At 38.9% G+C, this 24,559-nt stretch overlaps 2 protein-coding genes across 12 annotated transcripts in view; both read left to right on the top strand.

Moving 5' to 3' along the window:
• LOC112569471 (A disintegrin and metalloproteinase with thrombospondin motifs adt-1-like) overlaps positions 1-24,559 on the top strand; it is a 595,732-nt gene that overhangs the window by 563,796 nt on the left and 7,377 nt on the right. The gene's annotated exons all lie outside the window — the stretch shown is intronic.
• Positions 3,810-24,278, top strand: LOC112569486 (deleted in malignant brain tumors 1 protein-like). The gene is made up of 10 exons (XM_025247293.1): positions 3,810-3,976; positions 7,567-7,714; positions 9,140-9,312; positions 13,118-13,265; positions 14,135-14,307; positions 17,992-18,139; positions 19,011-19,183; positions 21,898-22,045; positions 22,914-23,086; positions 24,175-24,278. Exons 1-10 carry the CDS (start codon positions 3,919-3,921, stop codon positions 24,177-24,179), a joined length of 1,347 nt encoding a protein of 448 aa, XP_025103078.1. The 5' UTR covers positions 3,810-3,918; the 3' UTR covers positions 24,180-24,278.

Below are 24,559 nucleotides of genomic sequence, written 5' to 3'. Positions count from 1 at the left end.
TAAATAAGTTAAGCTAGAATTTAGAACAGAGAACAAGATCGTTTGTTTTCTTGCGATGTTCCAGATAACTAAAAGTAGCCGGACAATGAAATATTCCTCGACTTTATTGCGTCTGATTGTCAGATAGCCATTTGTAGAGCTGATTACAAGATACATAATGGTGATTTATCAAATTTAAACAAAATAACTCATTTCTGTTTTCTTCCATAATCAAACCTTTAGCATCAAATGATCTCGAGTTAGCTCAGCTCAGAAAGAGCTCAAAGCCATGACCTTTATTAGGACTTAAATACCAATGCTTCCATTTCTCCATTTTAATATCAGCACTGCTCACCTGTTGTGTATCTATACACAACCATGCAATAAATTATGCTTTAGTTATAGTTATATGTTATCCTTCAAATGTCATGTACACTTTCAGCGAAGAATATTTTGAAAACTAAATTTATCGAAAACTTATTTTTCGAAAGTGAGTTATTGGCCAGTGGTAAGGCGTCACCGATGAAGTAGTAAGCTTCCATAAAAGTAGTCCACTAAACTTGTCTGCTGTTTTCTAACATGTTTGTAAGGTGACGCGTTTCGCGACAAAGAACGCGAGAGTCAACGAGGAAGGTCTCTTGTACACGGAACTGGACTTTTCCCGGCACCGCCCTGAATCACAAAAACCTTTTACGAAGAAGGAGGAAACGAACTCTGAGGCCATCAACTTCAAGCTGCAGAAGGGAGAGGTCGACACGAGGACAGTTGATGAGAACTGGAGGGTGTGCAGTTCGGGGCTTTTCTAGTCAGACTCCACTTTGTGTCCCGCTCTTGTCGTGCTCTTGACTTTTACAACATAATTATACACCTTAAGTGTTTCTGTACATTCATGTTGCGGCTTTATCATATTGACAGACAAAATAAATTAAAATTTATAGTCTAATAATATAACAAAAATAATAAAAATAATAACGGGATTCTGCAGAGCCTGTCCCAATCACGTAGGCTTGCTTGAATCGCTTTACAAAAACAAGAAGACACGATAATAACAATATCAATAATAATTACAGGCGAAACGTCTATTCTAAAACTGGGAAAGTAGTGTGCATGCGCGTGTCTGTGGATGTTCTAGCTCTGTACGTAGTCACCAACGTTGTGTTTTATGGCTTGGGTCAGGGGTTAGCAATACAGGACAGGGCTAAAGTTTGGGCTTAAAGCTTTTCACATCCTCTAAGATGCGGCTATTTGTTTACAAGTTTCACCTCGGGCGGAAAACAACAGTCGCCTATTGGTCAGGGATATCACACTTATGACCTCCATATCTGGACAAATTAACCACATTCATTCATATTTTCTTCACCATGTCTGATTAACGATCCCGTTATGTTTTTCACATGTAGCCCCGATTTATCTTTCACGTAAGAACAAAGTCTTTCACGGATTCAAGTGTTACATTTCATGTCAGTACTGACATTATCTTTCAGACATGAGCCTTAAAAGCTAAATGCTTTCAGAATGTTTTAATGATACAAAACCGAAAATTAAAATGTTGCGCAAGCATTAATGTCCTGCACGAATCACATATACAGAATGAGTTTACATAGGCTGGTCAACTTTGGAGTAATTGCATAATAAACACTCATCCATAATGCAAACGTGAAGAAAGTGATAAAAAACCCAGATATTATCTCCCTTCCAAGAACACGCACATACACACACACACACATCTGCTTGCTGTTGATAGATACCTTTATCATTTCATCGTCTAATTGTACAAATGCCCTTTTTACTGAACAGTTTTCTTGTCTGTCTGCTGTCTTAGTCTTTGCAGCCGAAGAAGTTCTTTGGACACCGCAGTCTAGAAAAATCATCTTCCGGTTACTCCCCCTTGATTTTAACAACAACAACAACAAAATACTAATGAGTTAAACTATCCCGTCTGCTTCTGTTGACAATAAATGTAACAGATTTAAAAAAGGACACTGGCGGTTTGTTTTGTATTTCAAGACTTGCTTTTAAAATATTTTAAAGGTTTAATTTACAGATGTAGATTGGTAAGACTAGAACGACTACAATCTGAAGTTTTATTCTGTGATGTACATGGCTGGTTCAAGCAACTCTGGCAATACGAACAATAAAAGTGAATAATAATTAAGATCTATGTACAGAAAATTTCTCCATGAAATTTTTACAGAAAGTTGCGATGGTTGATAGCTGGTAAAATCACTTTTTCTTCTTCATGGATGTTAAATGTGCTCGAGCTTTATCTTGGTCTCTCAGTCTCTTCCGATCTCTGGGTGACTTTGTTATTGTATGTATGTACACGTGCGTGAACATTAGCGTGTGTAAGTGTGCTGCCATGCGCTTAAAAGTTTCTATAATGTTGTGTTTTACTGAGAATATTCTAGGCAAACCATCTCATCTATAAATTAAACCTTTCCGCAGGATGTCCTGAGTACTTACACCGACAACACAATCAATCTGCAGTTTTAAATCAAGTGTTTAAAAGACTCGTAAAAAACAAGCAATTCAACAATTCACTTATTGTCTGGTTGTTTTAGTTGTTAAACAATTTTATTGAAATACCATCATAAACCAAACATAAAGAATGCAGAACACATATAAAAGGACAAACAGTTATGAATTAAATCTTTATTAGTGCACTTTGAACCTTAAAATGAAAGCACCATTGAGAATACAGTGACTACGCTAAACACAGACACGAGTAAATGTAGACAAAATGTTGACATAAATATACTGTCTGTGTGGGGTCGCGTACATGGGTTTCTTATTTAGCTGTTATTTCACCTTAGTTTCACAGAGAATGGTTACATTAATAATGACACACACACGCACACACAAAATGCAGACGCGTATTAACACACACACAAACTAAAACAAAACAAATATAAAACACTGGAGTGAGCGCAAACAAAAAGTGACTTGATAAGGTACTTTTAAAGCAACTAAGTGTCCCTAGAGGGCGTGATATATTTTGTTGCATTCAAACACACACACTGACAAACACACACACACTTGCACGGACTAACATTAACGCATAATAGCATTTATACATCATACGACTTATATGCACGCACTGTTACAATATGTTTATATGAGCTTTCATTTGTTATGATCGCCAAACGGTAATGAGAAATCTAACATTCACAATTACACAGAGTCAATATTGAGAGAGAAGGCAAGAGAGAGAGAGAAAGGTTGAGGTTTCATGAAGGTTTTATTCCTCATGATCAGAAATCGGCTCCGAAAATGTCAGATGAAAAGCACATACTCCTTACAACATACTAATGAGCCAAACATGCAATGATATGTATAAAGTCAATAATACATACGACACGAACAAAAAGCGTTTCAGAAGGTCCAAGAACTCATTCTTAAGGGTATGTTTGTCTTAGTGTCACAAAATGCAGTAGGAATCTTTCTCTCGTATATGGCTCAATCATGACTATGTTCAGTTGTTAAAAGTTATTAAGTAGAAAGCTCATTATTTTCTGCGTACGAAATAGATTGCAGCTCCTCTTTACGAATGATTAACGATTAAGTCTTCTTCTGATAGCAAACTACAAACTACTAAAGATAGTCATACAAACAAAATTATTTTGCAACAAATTTTGCACCATGCTGCTTTGTCTTTCAATAAGCTGTACTTGTCTTGGGCTCAGTGCACCTCAGGACTCTTACTGCACTTCGGAGACACACGCACGTCCTCAGGCAGAGAGAAAGACATACATAAAAAAAAAAATAAAATAGCCGACCAATCACAGCGCGGCACGTGACCTATCGACGAATCACTGGTCGTAAAGCTTTGCATCCTGGTCGCTGTGTGTAAAGTTGCGGCGCTGCGGTCGACGTCCAGTGTCTTGTCAGTCACAGACACACCATCATTGTAAGTCTCCATCACCAGAGTCAACGAGCATCATGAGGTACAGGGTGGTCACTACTTACCTCATGTACCTGCTGTTGGTGCCAAGCCTGGGTAAGTAGTCATCATATTGCTTTAATAACTTTAATAAACTTCTTAAGGATATGAAACTCTCTAGTGGTGTGTAGTTCCACTGGCAAGATTAGTAAGCGTTTTATGACAGGTAATGTCAATTAGGTTACCAGACTGCTCAATACAAGAGACGAAAGGTAAATGACAATTATCACTGGGAGTATCTGCAAAAGGTGTCGCTTATATTTCCGATTTTTAATAAAAATACACTATAAATGTAGAAAAGAAATTTGAATGTACATCCAAAAGTTACTCTTTATTATTCAACAATTCTAATTATTAACTGATACCACGTTTCTTTTTCTTAGCCTTATAGTCCCAAATATACTAAGACACCATAGACACATATCTACTTTACTGGCCATTAACACTTCGCCAAATCTTTACACAATGTTTCCATGTTTACATTTCTGTAGAGGGAACGTACCAACCTGAAACAAAGTGTCTAAAGCACGTGGCATTTTGCTTTAGTTTCCCGTGGACATTTTGCAATATTCCTTAGGAGACAAAGTTTGTGTCCTTAGTCCACATCATGATCTATGTTTACACAAACTAGTTACTCAGCTTGACCTGATAATTGAAGGCTTGAAATGTGTTATCACAAGCGATACCTCGCACACCTTTTAAAAAGTAAATTTTAGTTGTTGTTAACATGTCGTCCTACAAATTGTACTTAACTACATTTACAATTAAACTGACAACTCAAAGGGCCCACTAAAACATCAACATGAACTAAATTATAAAAGCTTCAATAACAGATTAGAGTCACATACAAAGATTGTTTCCTGAAATATTAGTTATAATAGATTTATTTTATTGAGGACCCTATTACACGCTTGCTTAAAAAGCAAACAAATTCATAGCCTCTTGGAAGTCGACGAGTTTTCCTAAACTATATACCTAACATTACCAGTGTAACCTTGATAGCATAAATACGTGATAAAGGCCATTTTGTGTGCATCATAGCTTTATTAGGGTTGTATCTCGACGTTATTATTCAATACGATACTACTTCTATTGCTGGGCACAATACAAAACGATCATGTCTAGCTTAACTATTACTGTTGTTGCTGTTTACGATTCTGATTACATATCTGGCGTGGACTGCTGTCGTTAAAGAGGATTGCTCCCATGTACGTGAAGCTGCTTACTTATTCGAGCTCTACCCCGTACATATAAATCTCTGCTTTGCCGCTGCCATCAACCAGAACATTGCTCTTTTTATTTCTTGTCTCCATACCATGTGTGTTTGAACTGTTTGTTAGTCTGTTGCTTAGGTCTTGTAATTCTTTGTTAGAGCCTGCTAACAGATCACTGACGTGCAAAAAGTGGACTGCATGCAGATCGGTCTTCCACCAATTGAGATGAAAGTATGATGATCTTGGAGAGTTTCGAGCACGATGTTCTCCAACTCAGAAATTAGGCAGCATCGATGATTAGGGGTATCCTCGAAGTAGTCTTCCTGTGGTGCGGACGTCTGTTCCTATTTGATTATTTAGGAGCAATGTACTTGATGAGATACTGTACAGCGCTTCGACGACTAGAATGATTCCTTCTTTGATGTTGAATTTTTACATCACATGGCATAGCCCCACGTGCTAGAGTCTCTCAAATGATTATTTAATGTCAGTGAAGTTCTGATTGAGGGCCACCTTGACATGCTTTTCTGTGAGAATGCGACATTTGAAGATCTGTTGAACTGTGCTCTTGCATAGCCTAAAGCCATATAGCCTGTGGTGTTATAGCCATATTGCCTGTTATAGCCTGTTATAGCCTGTTATAGCCTGTTATAGCCTGTTATAGCTATATAGCCTGTTCTTCTATGGTGCTCATGCCGTTCTGTATGACCTTCAGCATCACTTTGAAAAAATAGCTGATAAATCTTATGGGTCTGTAGTTGTTGGATTATATTCTATTTCCTTTTTTCTGGGAGAGGTACAATTTGTGACTGCATCTATTCTTGAATTATTTGTAGCTGAAGGCCAGCACTAACACCCTTCAAAACAAGTAGACTAGAAACAGTTAACCTATAGAACTCCAAGTCGGACGGGCAAGGGGTCAAAGGATCTCTACAAAGTCGGAAGGAAAGTCAAACATTAAAAATGAGTCAGCTGAGCTGCTCAAGCCAGACGGGAAAAAACTAAAAAGGTTCTCGCTATTCTTGTCTGGAAACGCGGGGTTTCGTCTCCCAGATGGAAGCAGGAAACATCAGTGTCAGGATTACATAACCATGAGCCTTATCAGCCACCTAAGCAAAGTCATGCTAAAAGTAGCACAAACATCATCAGCATCACCACAGAGGAACTGCTAGCAGAATAACGGGAGTTGACCTTGAAGCACAGTAGATGTACGTAAAGAACGCCCTCATCACTTTCATTAAAGGTCTCCACGACCATCATACTTCCGTTTCCAGGTGTTGAAAAACGACATGCAGCCTACGCTCTCCAGATGACAAAATCTGTTAGCAGGTACTAACTAACAACTGCAAGGTCGCACCAACAAATGTATGTGAAATGGAGTTAAGCAGAATAGTGGTAATGGCTTTGCTAGATTGGATTTGGCATAGTCGATAAGTTGAAATATCAAGTACAAGCTGTAATAATCTCTGGTAGCTCCGATCTTTCTCTAGGTATGTGACACGTGAATTATTGTCTAAGAATTAATGCATTGGAGAGCAAGTCCATAAGGAGGCTTCTCTGGATCTCAAACCTAGAACATAGAAGTGATAGAACCAACTACTTTATACGAAGGACGATTGTCTCTCTTGTAGGGCACCAGCAACCTCCACTTTCAACAGTCTGCCAGTTTCAGCTGGTCTTCTTTAGTGATGTGGCAAAACACCTGGTAGAATATTGTTTAAAGCATCTTGGAAACCCTTGACGCCTCAGTGGCCACAGAAATAAATGGTTTACAGACGTCAAGACTGAGCTTGTTGTCCTGTAAACCACCTGCTCACTATACTGCAATATAGACAAGGTGTAACCTGTCAGCTGCCGACTCTATCCATGTACAGTGTGCTCCCCCTTCCGACAGTTGCTGCCAATGGACGATTGACTGAGTGACCGACACAAGAAACTGTACACTGCGGTCTACGATCTGTGCTGAATATATTTTTCAGAATGTGGTATTCGTTTATTTTTATTTCCTCGATTTTCATTCCTCTTCGCTTTTTTCTCACTAAGCAATGAGTAGATATTTGCTTATAGTTCCACAGCCTGCTTTTTACTGCGATAGCTTCAATTATGTAATGAGGTGTTTAACAGTAATAAATACTAAATCTAACTCAGTAATGAGTTTCTGGTTTATCAAAAACAGCAACAATAATGACGATGATGCTCGTAGTCGTAAAAAGACTTTAATGCAAACGTTTATCAAGTAGACATGTTGACGCCTTTAGTAATACTAAAAAAAGGTGAGCATGATGTTACTAGCCCAGCTTAAGAAAAGAGGAAGAGATGTGTAGCCATGTGATAATCAAGCAACATGACACTTTTTGACAGGGTTTTCATCTTTACTTACGACAATGATCCAATTGATTTATTAATGTAACATGTTTGTATTTTCAATTTTAGCTCAACAGTTAACAGCTCGTGTGGTCGGTGGTACAGCGGAGGCGGGACGTCTGGAAATCTTTTACAATGGAGCTTGGAACACAGTGTGTGATAGAGATTTTGGACAGGAAGAAGCTTTGGTAGCCTGCAGGATGTTAGGATTCAACAGGTATGTGTAGTCTCACGAAATAAGCACAATTTAAGTAACTGGGATTTTTGCTTCTTTTACAAATTTGATCCATTGACTCATCTTTTAAAATGAAACAAAAAAGCTTAGCCTGATAATCTCAAGTGTGTCAAGTTTAAAAGTAGTTAAGATTCACTATTGACTCTGATGGGAACAGTCTTTTTCAGGCAGTGGCAGTTCGTGCCTCGTTGATAAGTAAAACAAACCCCTTACAAACGCTTCAAAAATGTGTTATTAAAATATTGTATCATATCCCACATTACCAAGACATACTTTCTGCCATCTGCGTTTTTTTTTTGACATTGCCATCAAACGCTTGATGTTACTGATTTTCTGGGCGATACAACTTGACAAGATCAAGCTTTGGGAAACATTAAATGGCTTTTAGTTGGGGTTCCTCTACATTCTTATTACAAATGGACATATTGTTATACAGGTAAAATGTTTTATCGTTTACTCAAAATCCGGGTATGGTTTAACAATCATTGAAAAAAAGAACTGTTAATTCGCTGCATTACCTGATTCATTTCTTGTGTAGATTAATCTCGGCAATTTGACAGAGGAAATAAAAGAATGTGCTACACAGGATGACTTTGTAATATTTCTAATATTTGTCGTGTACAGCAGTTAAATGGTTAGTAAAATGCATCATACAAACCTGCAAGTTAGAGGTTTTGTATTTATTTTCCCAGTACAAAGTTGAGGTTAATGTCCGGGTATGTTTAACTGCGTGTATTTAAGTCCTGCACTTGCTGTCTGATAGAGTAGTATAAACTCATTTTTAACCCTGTATGTAGTAATGTAATAAATTTTATTTTAAATTATTGCCTACATATCTACTTATCGCACTATTCGTGTCACTAACGTTCAAGATAAAGATTAACAAAAATTAAGGTACTCAAGACTTGCAAATGAGAGATACATCGATGCAAACTCTTAAAAAAAATAAAACGCGTAAGCACAAAAAGTTTTTCAAATTTCCCCAACGAAAAAGATAACAAAGATGTGTATTGAGTGATCAATGGAATCAGATCCAGAAAAGTTGATGATATCATGGCTGCTACAGGAGCAGTGCTAAAACCACATCCAACCTACTAAGCTAGAGGAAAGTATGGAGAGGTTGTAGAGAAGTAGACAAAAGGGAGTGTAAACTGCGATAGAACGGCGAAGGAAAACTGTCAGGCAATGTTTAATATGAGAATCAAAGTCGAAAGCAGCAACTACACCAACAGCGCCAGCAACAGTCACACGATATAAACTGAGGGTTTCTCTGTGGCAAGTGTTCCGTGTGTGTCCGCGCGCGAGCTTGTATACATGTTTATAGAATTTTTTTGTCTGTATTGAGTGTAAAGTGTATGTTTATTTTAATGTTTATATCTTCTGCTTTTCGTTTCTGATGTCGGACAGCACAACAGCAGTAGCCGTGGGGTCAGTCAAGTACGGAGCAGGCTCTGGTCCTATTCTGTTCAGTGACCTGCGGTGTGTGGGGAACGAAACCAGCCTGGCGCAGTGTAAATACTCGGGGCACTACACACACAACTGTTACCACTCGCAGGATGTCGGCGTTATGTGCAACATTAGTAAGCAGACCATACATATGTACAACTACTTCAGCATTTAATTTATCTTGTTAAAAATTGCCGTACGCTGTTGCTAAGAATTTCCCTATTAGCTTTGAATTACTGTTGTTTGATAAATAAGTCGAAAAATCAAGGACGTTCAAGGGTGTTGAAGATAAATCATTATTGTTGTTGTTGTTGTTGTTGTAGCACTGTGCAAGAACTTACAAACATTACATTACAAAGTATTAGGTATGTTTCTACATAATTGAAACATTCTGATTTCTTTGGTGATACTAAATAACAGCTTGCTGGTTTCCCTTTTAGGTTATGAACTATTTTCTTCATTTTAGACTATTAACTGTTTGGACATTTCATTACATTTATATTCGACTGCTGTTGGTGGTAATGACTTTGGGATCTTGACTTTCTGCTGTAAGAAAAATTACTTTCCCTCTGTAAGAACCGACAAAAGTCGACTTTGGTATTCGGACTGCTCTTCCCTTTGTTATATTCAATGACTAATGTCTTGATAGAAGCATTTCGCTTGCTCATTACTTACATCACTTTTGTTAGGAGACAAACAATTTAGTTGTGAATGAAGAAAGTGCATTTTCAGTAAATTTCGAGCTCCTAAGTTTTCGTAATCAACATCTTTGCCGTTAAATCTTTGTAAATATCATATTTATTTATTCAAGAACCTTATCGCAAACGCTCTAGAAAGGCCATGCTCCCATCTCCTAAATACCTTTATTTAAAATAACGTATGTTTAGGAAATCTCTCATTGTGGACCTATAAAAACTCCTTTCTTTTTCATAGCATTTACTAATTTAGAACATTCTGAAATAGATGTTGTAAATGTTTTTGAAAGTCTTCGCAATATTTTTCATTAGACGCATGTTAATGTAAAGAGGTGGTAAGTATAGATTGTTAGGATTCTCAAAAGAAATTTGTTTGCCATTGACCTTTCTTGTCACATATTCATCTCTTGCTGGGCGCTAAGTTCTTGAATAATGACTTCCAGTAACATGGGTATCCTATAAACTTAGGAAGCACAGGGAGTTGGTGAACTCACTCTAACATCCTAAACCATCACAGATACTCTAACAATATTTCTCACACTTTATGGCAATTAAAGTTGTTTCATCGCTGTGGTTTGCATCCGGGTCGCTGTATGTAAAGTTGCGGAGCTGCCGTCGACGTCCAGTGTCTTGTCAGTCACAGACACACCATCATTGTAAGTCTTCATCACCAGAATCAACGAGCATCATGAGGTACAGGGTGGTCACTACTTACCTCATGTACCTGCTGTTGGTGCCAAGCCTGATGAATTACTCATTATTTTGCATTATTACTTGTCAAGGATAGAAAACTCTGTTCACGCTTCAGTGATTGTTGAAATCATAAAGACTAGGCGATTAAAAGCCTGAAATTGTTGCGAGTGATAACTTTTTGTGTATGGCAAACTTTACAGTCTTCTGAGGCCACTATGTTTGTTCCTGACATGTAAAGTGACAAGTTGCTTTGAGCTGCGCACCTAATTCACGTGCAAATCGGTTCTCAGAAAGAAAAGTTCGCGCGAGCATTCTTAGAGCCTGTCAACTACTGTTCAACACTTGGCGCACCATCTGACGATGCAGTTTGTTGACGATTACTTAACCATTCACATACCGACAGACATTGTGGGACTCGCCGAGGTTAGACAAATCAACAGCAAACCTCGCCACAGTCTGTAGCACACGGGAACGATGTTGGTACAGGACTCAGGCTGGAGATGTCGAAGGATGAAGACGAGTCTTGGTGACGATTTGTAAAGCTTTCGAGTGAGATCATTAAAGAGAGTAGACCAGGGTAGTAGCGATGGACGCTGGATGTGGCATGTGACTAACCCTGGGTGTATTAACCTCGCCTACATGAAGTATGACATTATTTTGGTGTTCTTATTTATAGAATGGTAATACAATACAACTTACGTAGAAGTTGTCAACACGAACATACAAGAAAAAATTGTTGTGTATTGGAGAATATGGTTAACAATAGAAGTATAGTGTAACTTTAAGTTACAGTTTGTTTGTTTGTTTGTTTTTTGTGTACGGGCTGATTGTGTTGGAGCTCATTTGAAGGAGGAAGAATTACCTCCCCAGACCATTCGACGAGCGCCTTCCAACAACCAGCAGTGTGTGGGCTCGATGCACCGTTAGCCTCGTGACGTCACCGTGGGGTACCGCTGCTGTGACTGCGTTAACCTCCTCACCGACACCGACCTTGTGAACGGCCTTAGTGTCAACCGTCCCTGAGTTACATGATGCGACCAAAGAGTTTCTTACCCGTTGGTGAAGCAAAAAAAAAAAAAAACTTCGAATGAATTACAAGTGTGATTTGTGTTATTTGTATTCTGACTGGAGATGCGAAGGAAGACAACTCGTGAGTAAGGTTACAGGCAACTGAGGTTATGAAGAAGTACTGAGAAAACGTTTAGCGAGGTTGTGTTTTTGAGTCGGAATACGTGGTTAGCAACGGTTATTTTGAAGACTTGAACATTGGAAACTGCTGTAAGCTACAAACTGAGGGAATGATATACATATAAAATAGAGAGCAGACATTATTGCATTTATTGCATTACGTTTACTTATCTTAGATGGCTTTTAACATCTTCCCCAACGAACTGTGTGTTAACACATTTTAGTATGAATACAATTATCTGTGTTCTATTCCGTAAAATGCTGAGCAACATGACAACATGTGCTGGACAGCCTCAGGTGATCGTTTGTCTCTGTGTCACAAGAACTCGTACAGACACGTGTGTGTGTTGTTCTGTGAGAGCCAGAGTCCGTGACAGAGGCAGCTACACCCTGTGTCTCCATCAGCAACAGCAGCAATAGCTAGAGTAGACAGGATCTGACATAGCCATCAGTTTCCCTATCATGTACAAGCTGTACAATACCCGGTAGTACCGATCCTGCTCTACGGATGTGACACGTGGTCTGTTTGCCGAAACGAAAAAAAAAATCCACGTATTCGAGAACACGTGACTGTGACTATTACTTTTGAGGCCGAAGTCAACTTTGCTGTCAACTTGTCACCTCCAAATAGTTTTCATTTGCACAAACTTTCCCCCACAAAAGTTTCTTTTCCTTTATGTTTAGTCTTTTTAAATCCAAACTTAGCTGTAGAAGCAAAGTTGTTTGTCTCTAGCTTTCCCAATTTTTTTTTTTTTAGTTTTAACCGCATGGCCTTCTTTTTAGCACATTTTTTTTTCCATTTTATACCTCCTCAATTCTTCTCACTATGCTGTGCGTTGATATTTGTTTCTTATGATCAGTGGAAAATTCGTAGCCTACTGCTTTGTACCGCATGTTGCACACAAATAATGAGACTCATGAATACAACACCTACATTATGAATGAGTGTTTGATTTATTCTCGACGACAACAAAATTGATGCTGATGATCACGATGATGATCATGCCAATAAAATGACTTTAGCACAAACGTGTATCAGGCTGTAGGCTCGTTGAGGGTCAGGGCAGAGAAACAAATGGCGGCACCTTCGTCCTTCTGTTGTATTCAATATAAACTGGCGCGGGTGCACAGTGTGTCAAGTAGCCATATTTTTCACGCCCTAATAATAAAACACCAATAATAAAACAATTGTAGATACAGTAGGCAAAAAGAATGTTTTTAGCACATCATAAAAAAAGAGGAAGAAATTTGTAGCCATCTGTTAATCATGCAACATAAGACTTTTTCACTTCATGTTCCTTTGTATTTACGACTAAGATGCAATTAACTTTTTATTGGAACATGTTTGTATTTTCAATGTCAGCTCAAGAGTTCAGAGCTCGTGTGGTCGGTGGCACAGCGGAGGCGGGACGTCTGGAAATCTTTTACGACGGAACTTGGAACACAGTGTGTTATCACGGTTTTGGAGAGGAAGAAGCTTTGGTAGCCTGCAGAATGTTAGGATTCAACAGGTAGGTGTAGTCTACGGAAATAAACACAATTTAAATAACAGTGATGGCATAAACATTACACAATTACCATTACCGTGTAGCCTGATAATCTAGATTGTGTTAAATTCAAAGGTATTAAACGTCCACTGTTGCCTCTGGGGGCAAAATCGTTTTTCAACCATTTGTAGTTCGTACCTTGTTTATAAGTATGACTAACACCGTCTACTGACCATGAGTGGTTGAAGTTATATTTATTTTGGTTTTAATTTTTTTTTTTTTTTGACAATGGAGACACCTTGCAATGTAAGTAGAAATCAGAATCAACTTTGATTACTTCAAACAGTTTTTTTTAAGATATTGTGTGCAATTTTACGCTTATAAGAGAAAATACTTCCTGTCATCTGTGTTTATTGAAATTCTCATGAAACGCTTGATGTTACTGATGTTCTTGGCAATCAAACTTTACAAGATCAAGCTCTGGGGCACTTTAAAAGGCTTTTCGTTGGGGTTCCTCTACATTCTTATTGTCAGTGGATACACCGTTGTATAGTTAACGTTTTTTGTGGTTTTCTGAAGAATTGAGGGTTGTTCAACAATCATGAAAACAAAAGGACTTGTTATTCGCTGCGCCACCTGGATTGTTTCTTGTGTAGATAATTTTGGCTATTTTACAAAACAAAGAGAAAATGTGTTGCACGGGATGGTTTTGTAATATTCCGGGTATTTGTCGTGAACAGAACTTAGATGATTAGAAAAAAAGTCACACAAATCTGCAAGTCAGCGGTTTTCTATTCTCTTAACGAGTAAAGTTGACGTGCATGTCGGTTAGGTTTTACTATATGCATGCGTTTTCAAAAACTTAGTCTCTCTTTGTATGTAATGTTTGTCAGTACAACAGCAGTATACGTGTGGTCAGCCAAGTACGGAGCAGGCTCTGGTCCTATTCTGTTCAGTAACCTGCGGTGTGTGGGGAACGAAACCAGCCTGGCGCAGTGTCAACACCTAGGGCTGTACATACACAACTGTGAACACTCGTCCGATGTCGGCGTCATGTGCAATTTTAGTAAGCAGACCAGTGATTATTAAATATTTACTACACCAGCATTTAGTTAAAAAAAAATAAATCATGGTGTTGTGAACAGTAGATTTATTAACTTTTAATTACTACTCTTTGATGAATAAGACTAAGAAAAAGTATTTCCATACTGTTTAAGACAAATAACATATTATTATTGTTGCTGTCGGTGTCGGTATCTCTACTCTACTCCACTCTACTCTTGTTGTATCTACTCTCGTTGTCTCTCCTCTTGTAGTCGCCCTTTGCAACAGCTAAAGAAATTATATCCCTTGTTTCCCTTGTTTATCTTAAGCAATGACCAGTTTGCGGCATTTGTAATTTTAAGATTTTTTTTTAACCCCTTTGGGACTTACTACCTGCAAGTGTCTGTTGAATGTCTGGGAGAACATTAGATGGGTAAGTGTTAACCGTGGTACAAAGTATAAGGTGAATCCGGTTGAACAGAACATTTTGGGCGGGAACGAGGTAGAAACTTGACTCAGGACTGGAATATTGAAGGTATAGGCATGCCTGATGTCACGTGTCACATGTCAGCATTGTTTCTGTGCCTGTGTGTCTCTCAGTGCCGGGGACACCGGTAACAGGCTGACAGCAGACGACGTCTGACGTCATAATCCAGGCTATTTTATCCGGTTCACAGGGTATGAAAGGTCAAGGTCTTTTTTCCGATGACTGTAGCAACACCTGACGTCATGCCCATGTTACGTCACGCGTCGTCTGAGTGTGACTCTTGTTGTAACAATGGGGGTTCACTGTTCATTGCCCTTCCCAACCCTGTCCGCAGTGTTGGCGCCAAAGCCTTCAGTCGCTGTAGCGTCACGTGGGTGTTGTGGGCGCTGGCCATTGGTTCCAGCCTCATCTTACCACAGTCCTAACCTGTTTAAGGAACAAAGGTTAGGTAGAGGTTGAGTTGTCTTACTCAAACCAAATGTAAGAAATAAAATGTGTGCAGACTGTCAATAGTGTATAATATTCCTGACAAACAAAATGAAGAATGTATTTGATCAACTTTGTAGAAATCACAACATTCGTGGTGCTTTTATGTCAATGTCCAGATATCAATAGATAACAGATATTTCTTGTCACAGTAGCACACGTGAACGAGTTTGGTACAGGACTCAGGCTGGAGATGGCGAAGGAAGAAGACGAGTCTTGGTGGCGATTTGTAACGCTTTCGAGTGAGATCATTAAAGAGAGTAGACCAGGGTAGTAGCGATGGACGCTGGATGTGGCATGTGACTAACCCTGGGTGTATTAACCTCGCCTAGATGAAGTATGACATTATTTTGGTGTTTTTATTTATAGAATGGTAATACAATACAACTTACGTAGAAGTTGTCAACACAAACATACAAGAAAAAATTGTTTGGATTAGACAATATGGTTAACAATAGAAGTATAGTCTACCTTAAGTTGCTGTTTGTTTGTTTGTTTTTTTCGTGTACGGGCTGATTGTGTTGGAGCTCATTTGAAATAGGAAGAATTACCTTCCAAGACCATTGTCGAGCGCCTTCCAACACCCAGCAGCGTGTGGGCTCGATGCACCGTTAGCCTCGTGACGTCACCTTGGGGTACCGCTGCTGTGACTGCGTTAACCTCCTCACCGACACCGCCATTGTGTACGGCCATAGTGTCAACCGTCCCTGAGTTACATGGTGTGACCAAAGATTTTCTTACCCGTTGGTGGAGCAAAAAAAAAAAAAAACAAACAAAAAAACTTCAAATGAATTGCAAGTGTGATTTGTGTTACAGTGTTCCCTCGTTTATCGCGGGTGATAGGTGCCACGATCAGCCGCGATAAACGAATTTCCGCGAAATAGGGACATACACGCAATAATAATATATACATGTCAAACAATATCATGTGAGTGTAAAGTAATATATTAATCATGGTATTAATACAGTACAATAACAAATTAGTGTAAATATAAATTATAACTTTACTCAGAGAAACCCAAAAAACTGATGCGAACTGGCTGCGAGATGGGAGATAACAATCATGGCTCTTCGCTTAGGCATAGCAATGGATTTCTGTTACACAATTATTTTTTTCTTTCTATCTACAAAATAACCATGGTATTTTAATAGAAATACAAATATAGCTACATTTTTCGTCTTGTTCGTGTTGAAATATCCATGGTATTTTGTAGAACGACAATTCCCAGCACGAAGTATCGACCGATAAAAGCCGAAAAAAACCGCGAAGTAGTGAATCCGAGATAGATTAACTGCGAAGTAGCGAGGGAACACTATTTGTATTCTGACTTGAAATGCGAAGGAAGACAACTCGTGAGTAAGGTTACAGGTAACTGAGGTTTTGAAGAAGTACTGAGAAAACTTTTAGCGAAGCTGTGTTTGTTAATCGAAATACGTGTTAGCAACGGCTACTTCGAAGACTACAATATTGGAAACTGTTGTAAGCTACAAACTGAGGGAGTGATATACATATAAAGTAAAGAGTAGACACTATTGCATTTATTGCATTACGTTTACTTATCTTAGATGGCTTTTAACATCTTCCCCAACGAACTGTGTGTTAACACATTTTAGTATGAATACAATTATCTGTGTTCTATTCCGTAAAATGCTGAGCAACATGACAACATGTGCTGGACAGCCTCAGGTGATCGTTTGTCTCTGTGTCACAAGAACTCGTACAGACACGTGTGTGTGTTGTTCTGTGAGAGCCAGAGTCCGTGACAGAGGCAGCTACACCCTGTGTCTCCATCAGCAACAGCAGCAATAGCTAGAGTAGACAGGATCTGACATAGACATAAGTTTCCCTATCATGTACAAGCTGTACAATTCTCCGGTAGTACCGATCGTGCTGTACGGATGCGACACGTGGTCTGTTTGCCGAAACCAAAAAAAAAAAATCCACGTATTCGAGAACCCGTGTCTGTGACTATTACTTTTGAGGCCGAAGTCAACTTTGCTGTCAACTTGTCACCTGCAAATAGTTTTCATTTGCACAAACTTTCCCCCACAAAAGTTTCTTTTCCTTTATGTTTAGTCTTTTTAAATCCAAACTTAGCTGTAGAAGCAAAGTTATTTGTCTCTAGCTTTCCCAAATTTTTTTTTTATTAGTTTTAACCGCATGGCCTTCTTTTGAGCACATTTTTAATTCCAATTTATACCTAATCAATTCTTCTCACTATGCTATGCGTTGATATTTGTTTCTTATGATCACTGGAAAATTCTTAGCCTACTGCTTAGTACCGCATGTTGCACACAAATAATGAGACTCATGAATACAACACCTACATTATGAATGAGTGTTTGATTTATTCTCGACGACAACAAAATTGATGGTGATGATCACGATGATGATCATGCCAATAAAACGACTTTAGCACAGAGAAACAAATGGCGGCCCCTTCGTCCTTCTGTTTTATATTCAATATATACTGGCGTGACGGTCCTCTGTAGGTGAACAGTGTGTCAAGTAGCCATATTTTTCACGCCCTAATGATAAAACACCAATAATAAAACAATTGTAGATACAGTAGGCGGAGAAAATGTTATTAGCACAGCTTAAAAAAAGAGGAAGAAATTTGTAGTCATCTGTTAATCATGCAACATAAGACTTTTTCAATTCATGTTCCTTTGTATTTACGACTAAGATGTAATTAACTTTTTATTGGAACATGTTTGTATTTTTAATGTCAGCTCAAGAGTTCAGAGCTCGTGTGGTCGGTGGCACAGCGGAGGCGGGACGTCTGGAAATCTTTCACGGTGGAACTTGGAACACAGTGTGTAATTTCGGTTTTGGACAGGAAGAAGCTTTGGTAGCCTGCAGAATGTTAGGATTCAACAGGTAGGTGTAGTCTACGGAAATAAACACAATTTAAATAACAGTGATGGCATAAACATTACACAATTACCATTACCGTGTAGCCTGATAATCTAGATTGTGTTAAATTCAAAGGTATTAAACGTCCACTGTTGCCTCTGATGGGAAAAATCCTTTTTCAACCATTTGTAGTTCGTACCTTGTTTATAAGTATGACTAACACCGTCTACTGACCTTCAGTGGTTGAAGTTACATTTATTTTGGTTTTGTAAATTTTTTTTTGACAATGGAGACACCTTGCAATGTAAGTAGAAATCAGAATCAACTTTGTTTACTTCTAAAAGGTTTTTTTTTAAGATATTGTGTGCAATTTTACGCTTATAAGAGAAAATACTTCCTGTCATCTGTGTTTATTGAAATTCTCATGAAACGCTTGATGTTACTGATGTTCTTGGCAATCAAACTTTACAAGATCAAGCTCTGGGGCACTTTAAAAGGCTTTTCGTTGGGGTTCCTCTACATTGTAATTGCCAGTGGATACACCGTTGTATAGTTAACGTTTTTTGTGGTTTACTGAAGAATTGAGGGTTGTTCAACAATCATGAAAACAAAAGAACTTGTAATTCGCTGCGCCACCTGGATTGTTTCTTGTGTAGATAATTTTGGCTATTTTACAAAACAAAGAGAAAATGTGTTGCACGGGATGGTTTTGTAATATTCCGGGTATTTGTCGTGAAGAGAACTTAGATGACTAGAAAAAAAGAGTCACACAAATCTGCAAGTCAGCAGTTTTCTATTCTCTTAACGAGTAAAGTTGACGTGCATGTCGGTTAGGTTTTACTATATGCATGCGTTTTCAAAAACTTAGTCTCTCTTTGTATGTGATGTTTGTCAGTACAACAGCAGTATACGTGCGGTCAGACAAGTACGGAGCAGGCTCTGGTCCTATTCTGTTCCAAAACCTGTATTGTGTGGGGAACGAAACCAGCCTGGCGCAGTGTCAACACTGGGGGCTCTACATACACAACTGTGACCACTCGTACGATGTCGGCGTCATGTGCAACTTTAGTAAGCAGACTAGTGATAATTAAATATTTACTACTCCAGCATTTATTTTAAAAAAAATAAATCATGGTGTTGTGAACAGTAGCTTTATTAACTTTTAATTACTACTCTTTGATGAATAAGACTAAAAGAAAGTATTTCCATACTGTTTAAGACAAATAACATATTATTATTGTTGCTGTCGGTTTCAGTATCTCTACTCTACTCCACTCTACTCTTGTTATCTCTACTTTCTTTGTCTCTCCTCTTGTAGTCGCCCTTTGCAGCAGCTAAAGAAATTATATCCCTTGTTTCCCTTGTTTATCTCCAGCAATGACCAGTTTGCGGCATTTGTAATGTTAAGATTTTTTTTAACCCCTTTGGGACTTACGACCTGCAAGTGTCTGTTGAATGTCTGGGAGAACATTAGATGGGTAAGTGTTAACCGTGGTACAAAGTATAAGGTGAATCCGGTTGAACGGTACATTTTGGGCGGGAACGAGGTAGAAACTTGACTAAGGACAGAAATATTGAAGGTATAGGCATGCCTGATGTCACGTGTCACATGTCAGCATTGTTTCTGTGCCTGTGTGTCTCTCAGTGCCGGGGACACCGGTAACAGGCTGACAGCAGACGACGTCTGACGTCATAATCCAGGCTATTTTATCCGGTTCACCGGGTATGAAAGGTCAAAGCCTTTTTTCAGATGACTGTAGCAACACCTGACGTCATGCCCATATTACGTCACGTGTCGTCTGAGTGTGACTCTTGTTGTACCAATGGGGGTTCACTGTTCGTTGCCCCTCCTAACCCTGTCCGCAGTGTTGGCGCCAAAGTCTTCACGCGCTGTAGCGTCACGTGGGTGTTGTGGGCGCTAGCCATTGGTTCCAGCCTCATCTTACCACAGTCCTAGACACAAGCTGTTTAAGGAACAAAGGTTAGGTAGGGGTTGAGTTGTCTTACTCAAACCAAATGTAAGAAATAGAATGTGTGCAGACTTTTAGTAGTATTTAATACTCATGACAAACAAAATGAAGAATGTATTTGATCAACTTTGTACAAATCACAACATTGGTGGTGCTTTTGTGTAAATGTCCAGATATCAACAGATAACAGATATTTCTTGTCACAGTAGCACACGGGAACGAGGTTGGTACAGGACTCAGGCTGGAGATGGCGAAGGAAGAAGACGAGTCTTGGCGATTTGTAAAGCTTTCGAGTGAGATCATTAAAGAGAGTAGACCAGGGTAGTAGCGATGGACGCTAGATGCGGCATGTGACTAACCCTGGGTGTATTAACCTCGCCTAGATGAAGTATGACATTTTTGGGTGTTTTTATTTATAGAATGGTAATACAATACAACTTACGTAGAAGTTGTCAACACGAACATACAAGAAAAAATTGTGTGTATTGGAGAATATGGTTGACAATAGAAGTATAGTGTAACTTTAAGTTACAGTTTGTTTGTTTGTTTTTTTCGTGTACCGGCTATTTGTGTTAGAGCTTATTGAAATAGGAAGAATTACCTTCCAAGACCATTCGTCGAGCGCCTTCCAACACCTAGCAGCGTGGTGGCTCGATGCACCGTTAGCCTCGTGACGTCACCTTGGGGTACCACTGCTGTGACTGCGTTAACCTCCTCACCGACACCGCCATTGTGTACGGCCATAGTGTCAACCGTCCCTGAGTTACATGATGCGACCAAAGAGTTTCTTACCCGTTGGTGAAGCAAAAAAAAAAAAAAACTTCGAATGAATTACAAGTGTGATTTGTGTTATTTGTATTCTGACTGGAGATGCGAAGGAAGACAACTCGTGAGTAAGGTTACAATTACCCGGTAGTACCGATCCTGCTCTACGGATGCGACACGTGGTCTGTTTGCCGAAACGAAAAAAAAAATCCAGGTATTCGAGAACACGTGTCTGTAACTATTACTTTTGAGGCCGAAGTCAACTTTGCTGTCAACTTGTCACCTGCAAATAGTTTTCATTTGCACAAACTTTCCCCCACAAAAGTTTCTTTTCCTTTATGTTTAGTGTTTTTAAATCCAAACTTAGCTGTAGAAGCAAAGTTATATGTCGCTAGCTTTCCCTAATTTTTTTTTTAGTTTTAATCGCATGACCTTCTTTTTAGCATATTTTTTATTCCATTTTATACCTCCTCAATTCTTCTCACTATGCTGTGCGTTGATATTTGTTTCTTATGATCAGTGGAAAATTCGTAGCCTACTGCTTAGTACCGCATGTTGCACACAAATAATGAGACTCATGAATACAACACCTACATTATGAATGAGTGTTTGATTTATTATCGACGACAACAAAATTGACGCTGATGATCACGACGATGATGATCATGCTAATAAAACGACTTTAGCACAAACGTGTATCAGGGCGGCTGTAGGCTCGTTAAGGGGGTCAGGGCAGAGAAACAAATGGCGGCCCCTTCGTCCTTCTGTTTTATATTCAATATACACTGGCGTGGCGGCCGTCCGTAGGTGTACAGTGTGTCAAGTAGCCATATTTTTCACGCCCTAATGATAAAACACCAATAATAAAACAATTGTAGATACAGTAGGCGAAGAAAATGTTATTAGCACAGCTTAAAAAAAGAGGAAGAAATTTGTAGTCATCTGTTAATCATGCAACATAAGACTTTTTCACTTCATGTTCCTTTGTATTTACGACAAAGATGTAATTAACTTTTTATTGGAACATGTTTGTATTTTTTATGTCAGCTCAAGAGTTCAGAGCTCGTGTGGTCGGTGGCACAGCGGAGGCGGGACGTCTGGAAATCTTTCACGATGGAACTTGGAACACAGTGTGTGATGACGGTTTTGGACAGGAAGAAGCTTTGGTAGCCTGCAGGATGTTAGGATTTGACAGGTAGGTGTAGTCTACGTAAATAAACACAATTTAAATAACAGTGATGGCATAAACATTACACAATTACCATTACCGTGTAGCCTGATAATCTAGATTGTGTTAAATTCAAAGGTATTAAACGTCCACTGTTGCCTCTGATGGGAAAAATCCTTTTTCAACCATTTGTAGTTCGTACCTTGTTTATAAGTATGACTAACACCGTCTACTGACCATGAGTGGTTGAAGTTATATTTATTTTGGTTTTAATTTTTTTTTGACAATGGAGACACCTTGCAATGTAAGTAGAAATCAGAATCAACTTTGTTTACTTCAAAAAGGTTTTTTTTAAGATATTGTGTGCAATTTTACGCTTATAAGAGAAAATACTTCCTGTCATCTGTGTTTATTGAAAATTCTAATGAAACGCTTGATGTTACTGATGTTCTTGGCGATCAAACTTTACAAGATCAAGCTCTGGGGCACTTTAAAAGGCTTTTTGTTGGGGTTCCTCTACATTCTTATTGCCAGTGGATACACCGTTGTATAGTTAACGTTTTTTGTGGTTTACTGAAGAATTGAGGTTTGTTCAACAATCATGAAAACAAAAGGACTTGTTATTCGCTGCGCCACCTGGATTGTTTCTTGTGTAGATAATCTTGGCTATTTTACAAAACAAAGAGAAAATGTGTTGCACGGGATGGTTTTGTAATATTCCGGGTATTTGTCGTGAAGAGAACTTAGATGACTAGAAAAAAAGAGTCACACAAATCTGCAAGTCAGCAGTTTTCTATTCTCTTAACGAGTAAAGTTGACGTGCATGTCGGTTAGGTTTTACTATATGCATGCGTTTTCAAAAACTTAGTCTCTCTTTGTATGTGATGTTTGACAGCACAACAGCAGTAGCCGTGGGGTCAGACAAGTACGGAGCAGGCTCTGGTCCTATTTTGTTCCAAAACCTGTATTGTGTGGGGAACGAAACCAGCCTGGCGCAGTGTCAACACTCGGGGCTCTACATACACAGCTGTGACCACTCGTACGATGTCGGCGTCATGTGCAACTTTAGTAAGCAGACCAGTGATAATTAAATATTTACTACTCCAGCATTTAATTAAAATAATAAATCATGGTGTTGTGAACAGTAGCTTTATTAACTTTTAATTACTACTCTTTGATGAATAAGACTAAAAAAAAGTATTTCCATACTGTTTAAGACAAATAACATATTATTATTGTTGCTGTCGGTGTCGGTATCTCTACTCTACTCCACTCTACTCTTGTTATCTCTACTTTCGTTGTCTCTACTCTTGTAGTCGCCCTTTGCAACAGCTAAAGAAATTATATCCCTTGTTTCCCTTGTTTATCTCCAGCAATGACCAGTTTGCGGCATTTGTAATGTTAAGATTTTTTTTTAACCCCTTTGGGACTTACGACCTGCAAGTGTCTGTTGAATGTCTGGGAGAACATTAGATGGGTAAGTGTTAACCGTGGTACAAAGTATAAGGTGAATCCGGTTGAACGGTACATTTTGGGCGGGAACGAGGTAGAAACTTGACTAAGGACAGAAATATTGAAGGTATAGGCATGCCTGATGTCACGTGTCACATGTCAGCCTCATCTTACCACAGTCCTAGACACAAGCTGTTTAAGGAACATTGAGAGCTTACTACTGCTGCCTGTGTAATAATAAAATTTGTGTTGATTTTACTAGACAATAGTAAATCGAAAGCCACCTCACTAAATGAATACAAGTCTACTATTGTACTTAACATGACGATTCCTGAGTAGTAAAGTTTTAGTCTGGCACATTAAGGGGGAGTACATTACCAGTCATCGCCATTGTAAAAAAGTAAACAAACAGGTAAGAACCTATGAATGGAATGGTCAAAACGAAATCTATTTCTCTCTGTGTGTATCTATTCCTTTAGTCTCTAGTCTCTTTCTACCATTGTCTTGAGCCTTTAGGTAAACGTGCTAATCAATATTAATATTTCTTCGATCTTCCACGATTTACAGTCTCTCATCAAGACGTTAAATATACATACATGCTGGAAAAAACTTTATTTTCGAATTTGAAAGGAACAGCATAACAAAAAAAAATATTTTGTAAGAATAACATTGAAACTGCAAATAATTATATCTATTATTATTAGTGTAATGTTATAGGCTCTTCTGTATGGGGACAATGGGAGACCTGGTCAGCTTGCAGCGCCACCTGCGGAGACGGGTCAAGGTCACGGCGGCGCCCGTGCAGCCGCACACAAGGCGCATGTCCAGGGGAGGCTACACAGACCGACACGTGTAACGTCACAGCGTGCTGTGGTAACGTCACTGATGTTGTTTACAAACAGTAATCACCTGTAGCTTGAGGACTGGCTCATGTCACATTAAACATCTTCCTGTGTAGAGAGGGTTCATGGCGAAGGTTCATTGCTGTAGACGTCAGCAGTGAACGTGGATGCATTTAGTGGGTCACAGCAAGTGGGTCATCAGAGCCCGTATTTTAATGAGTTGCATCTGTGTATGACTGGGACGATT

Source organism: Pomacea canaliculata, linkage group LG7 (genome assembly GCF_003073045.1).
Source record: "Pomacea canaliculata isolate SZHN2017 linkage group LG7, ASM307304v1, whole genome shotgun sequence".
In the NCBI taxonomy this organism is placed as follows: domain Eukaryota; kingdom Metazoa; phylum Mollusca; class Gastropoda; order Architaenioglossa; family Ampullariidae; genus Pomacea; species Pomacea canaliculata.
Note: the sequence above shows the minus strand (reverse complement) of the source record. Positions and strands in the feature narration are given on the sequence as shown.

Excerpts from the sequence above, each read along its gene's own strand:
- LOC112569486 (XM_025247293.1), top strand. The coding sequence starts at position 3,919 with ATGAGGTACAGGGTGGTCACTACTTACCTCATGTACCTGCTGTTGGTG. Across the intron at positions 7,715-9,139 it reads AGGATGTTAGGATTCAACAG|CACAACAGCAGTAGCCGTGG; the intron begins GTATGTGTAGTC and ends GATGTCGGACAG. Across the intron at positions 14,308-17,991 it reads CGGCGTCATGTGCAATTTTA|CTCAAGAGTTCAGAGCTCGT; the intron begins GTAAGCAGACCA and ends TTTTAATGTCAG.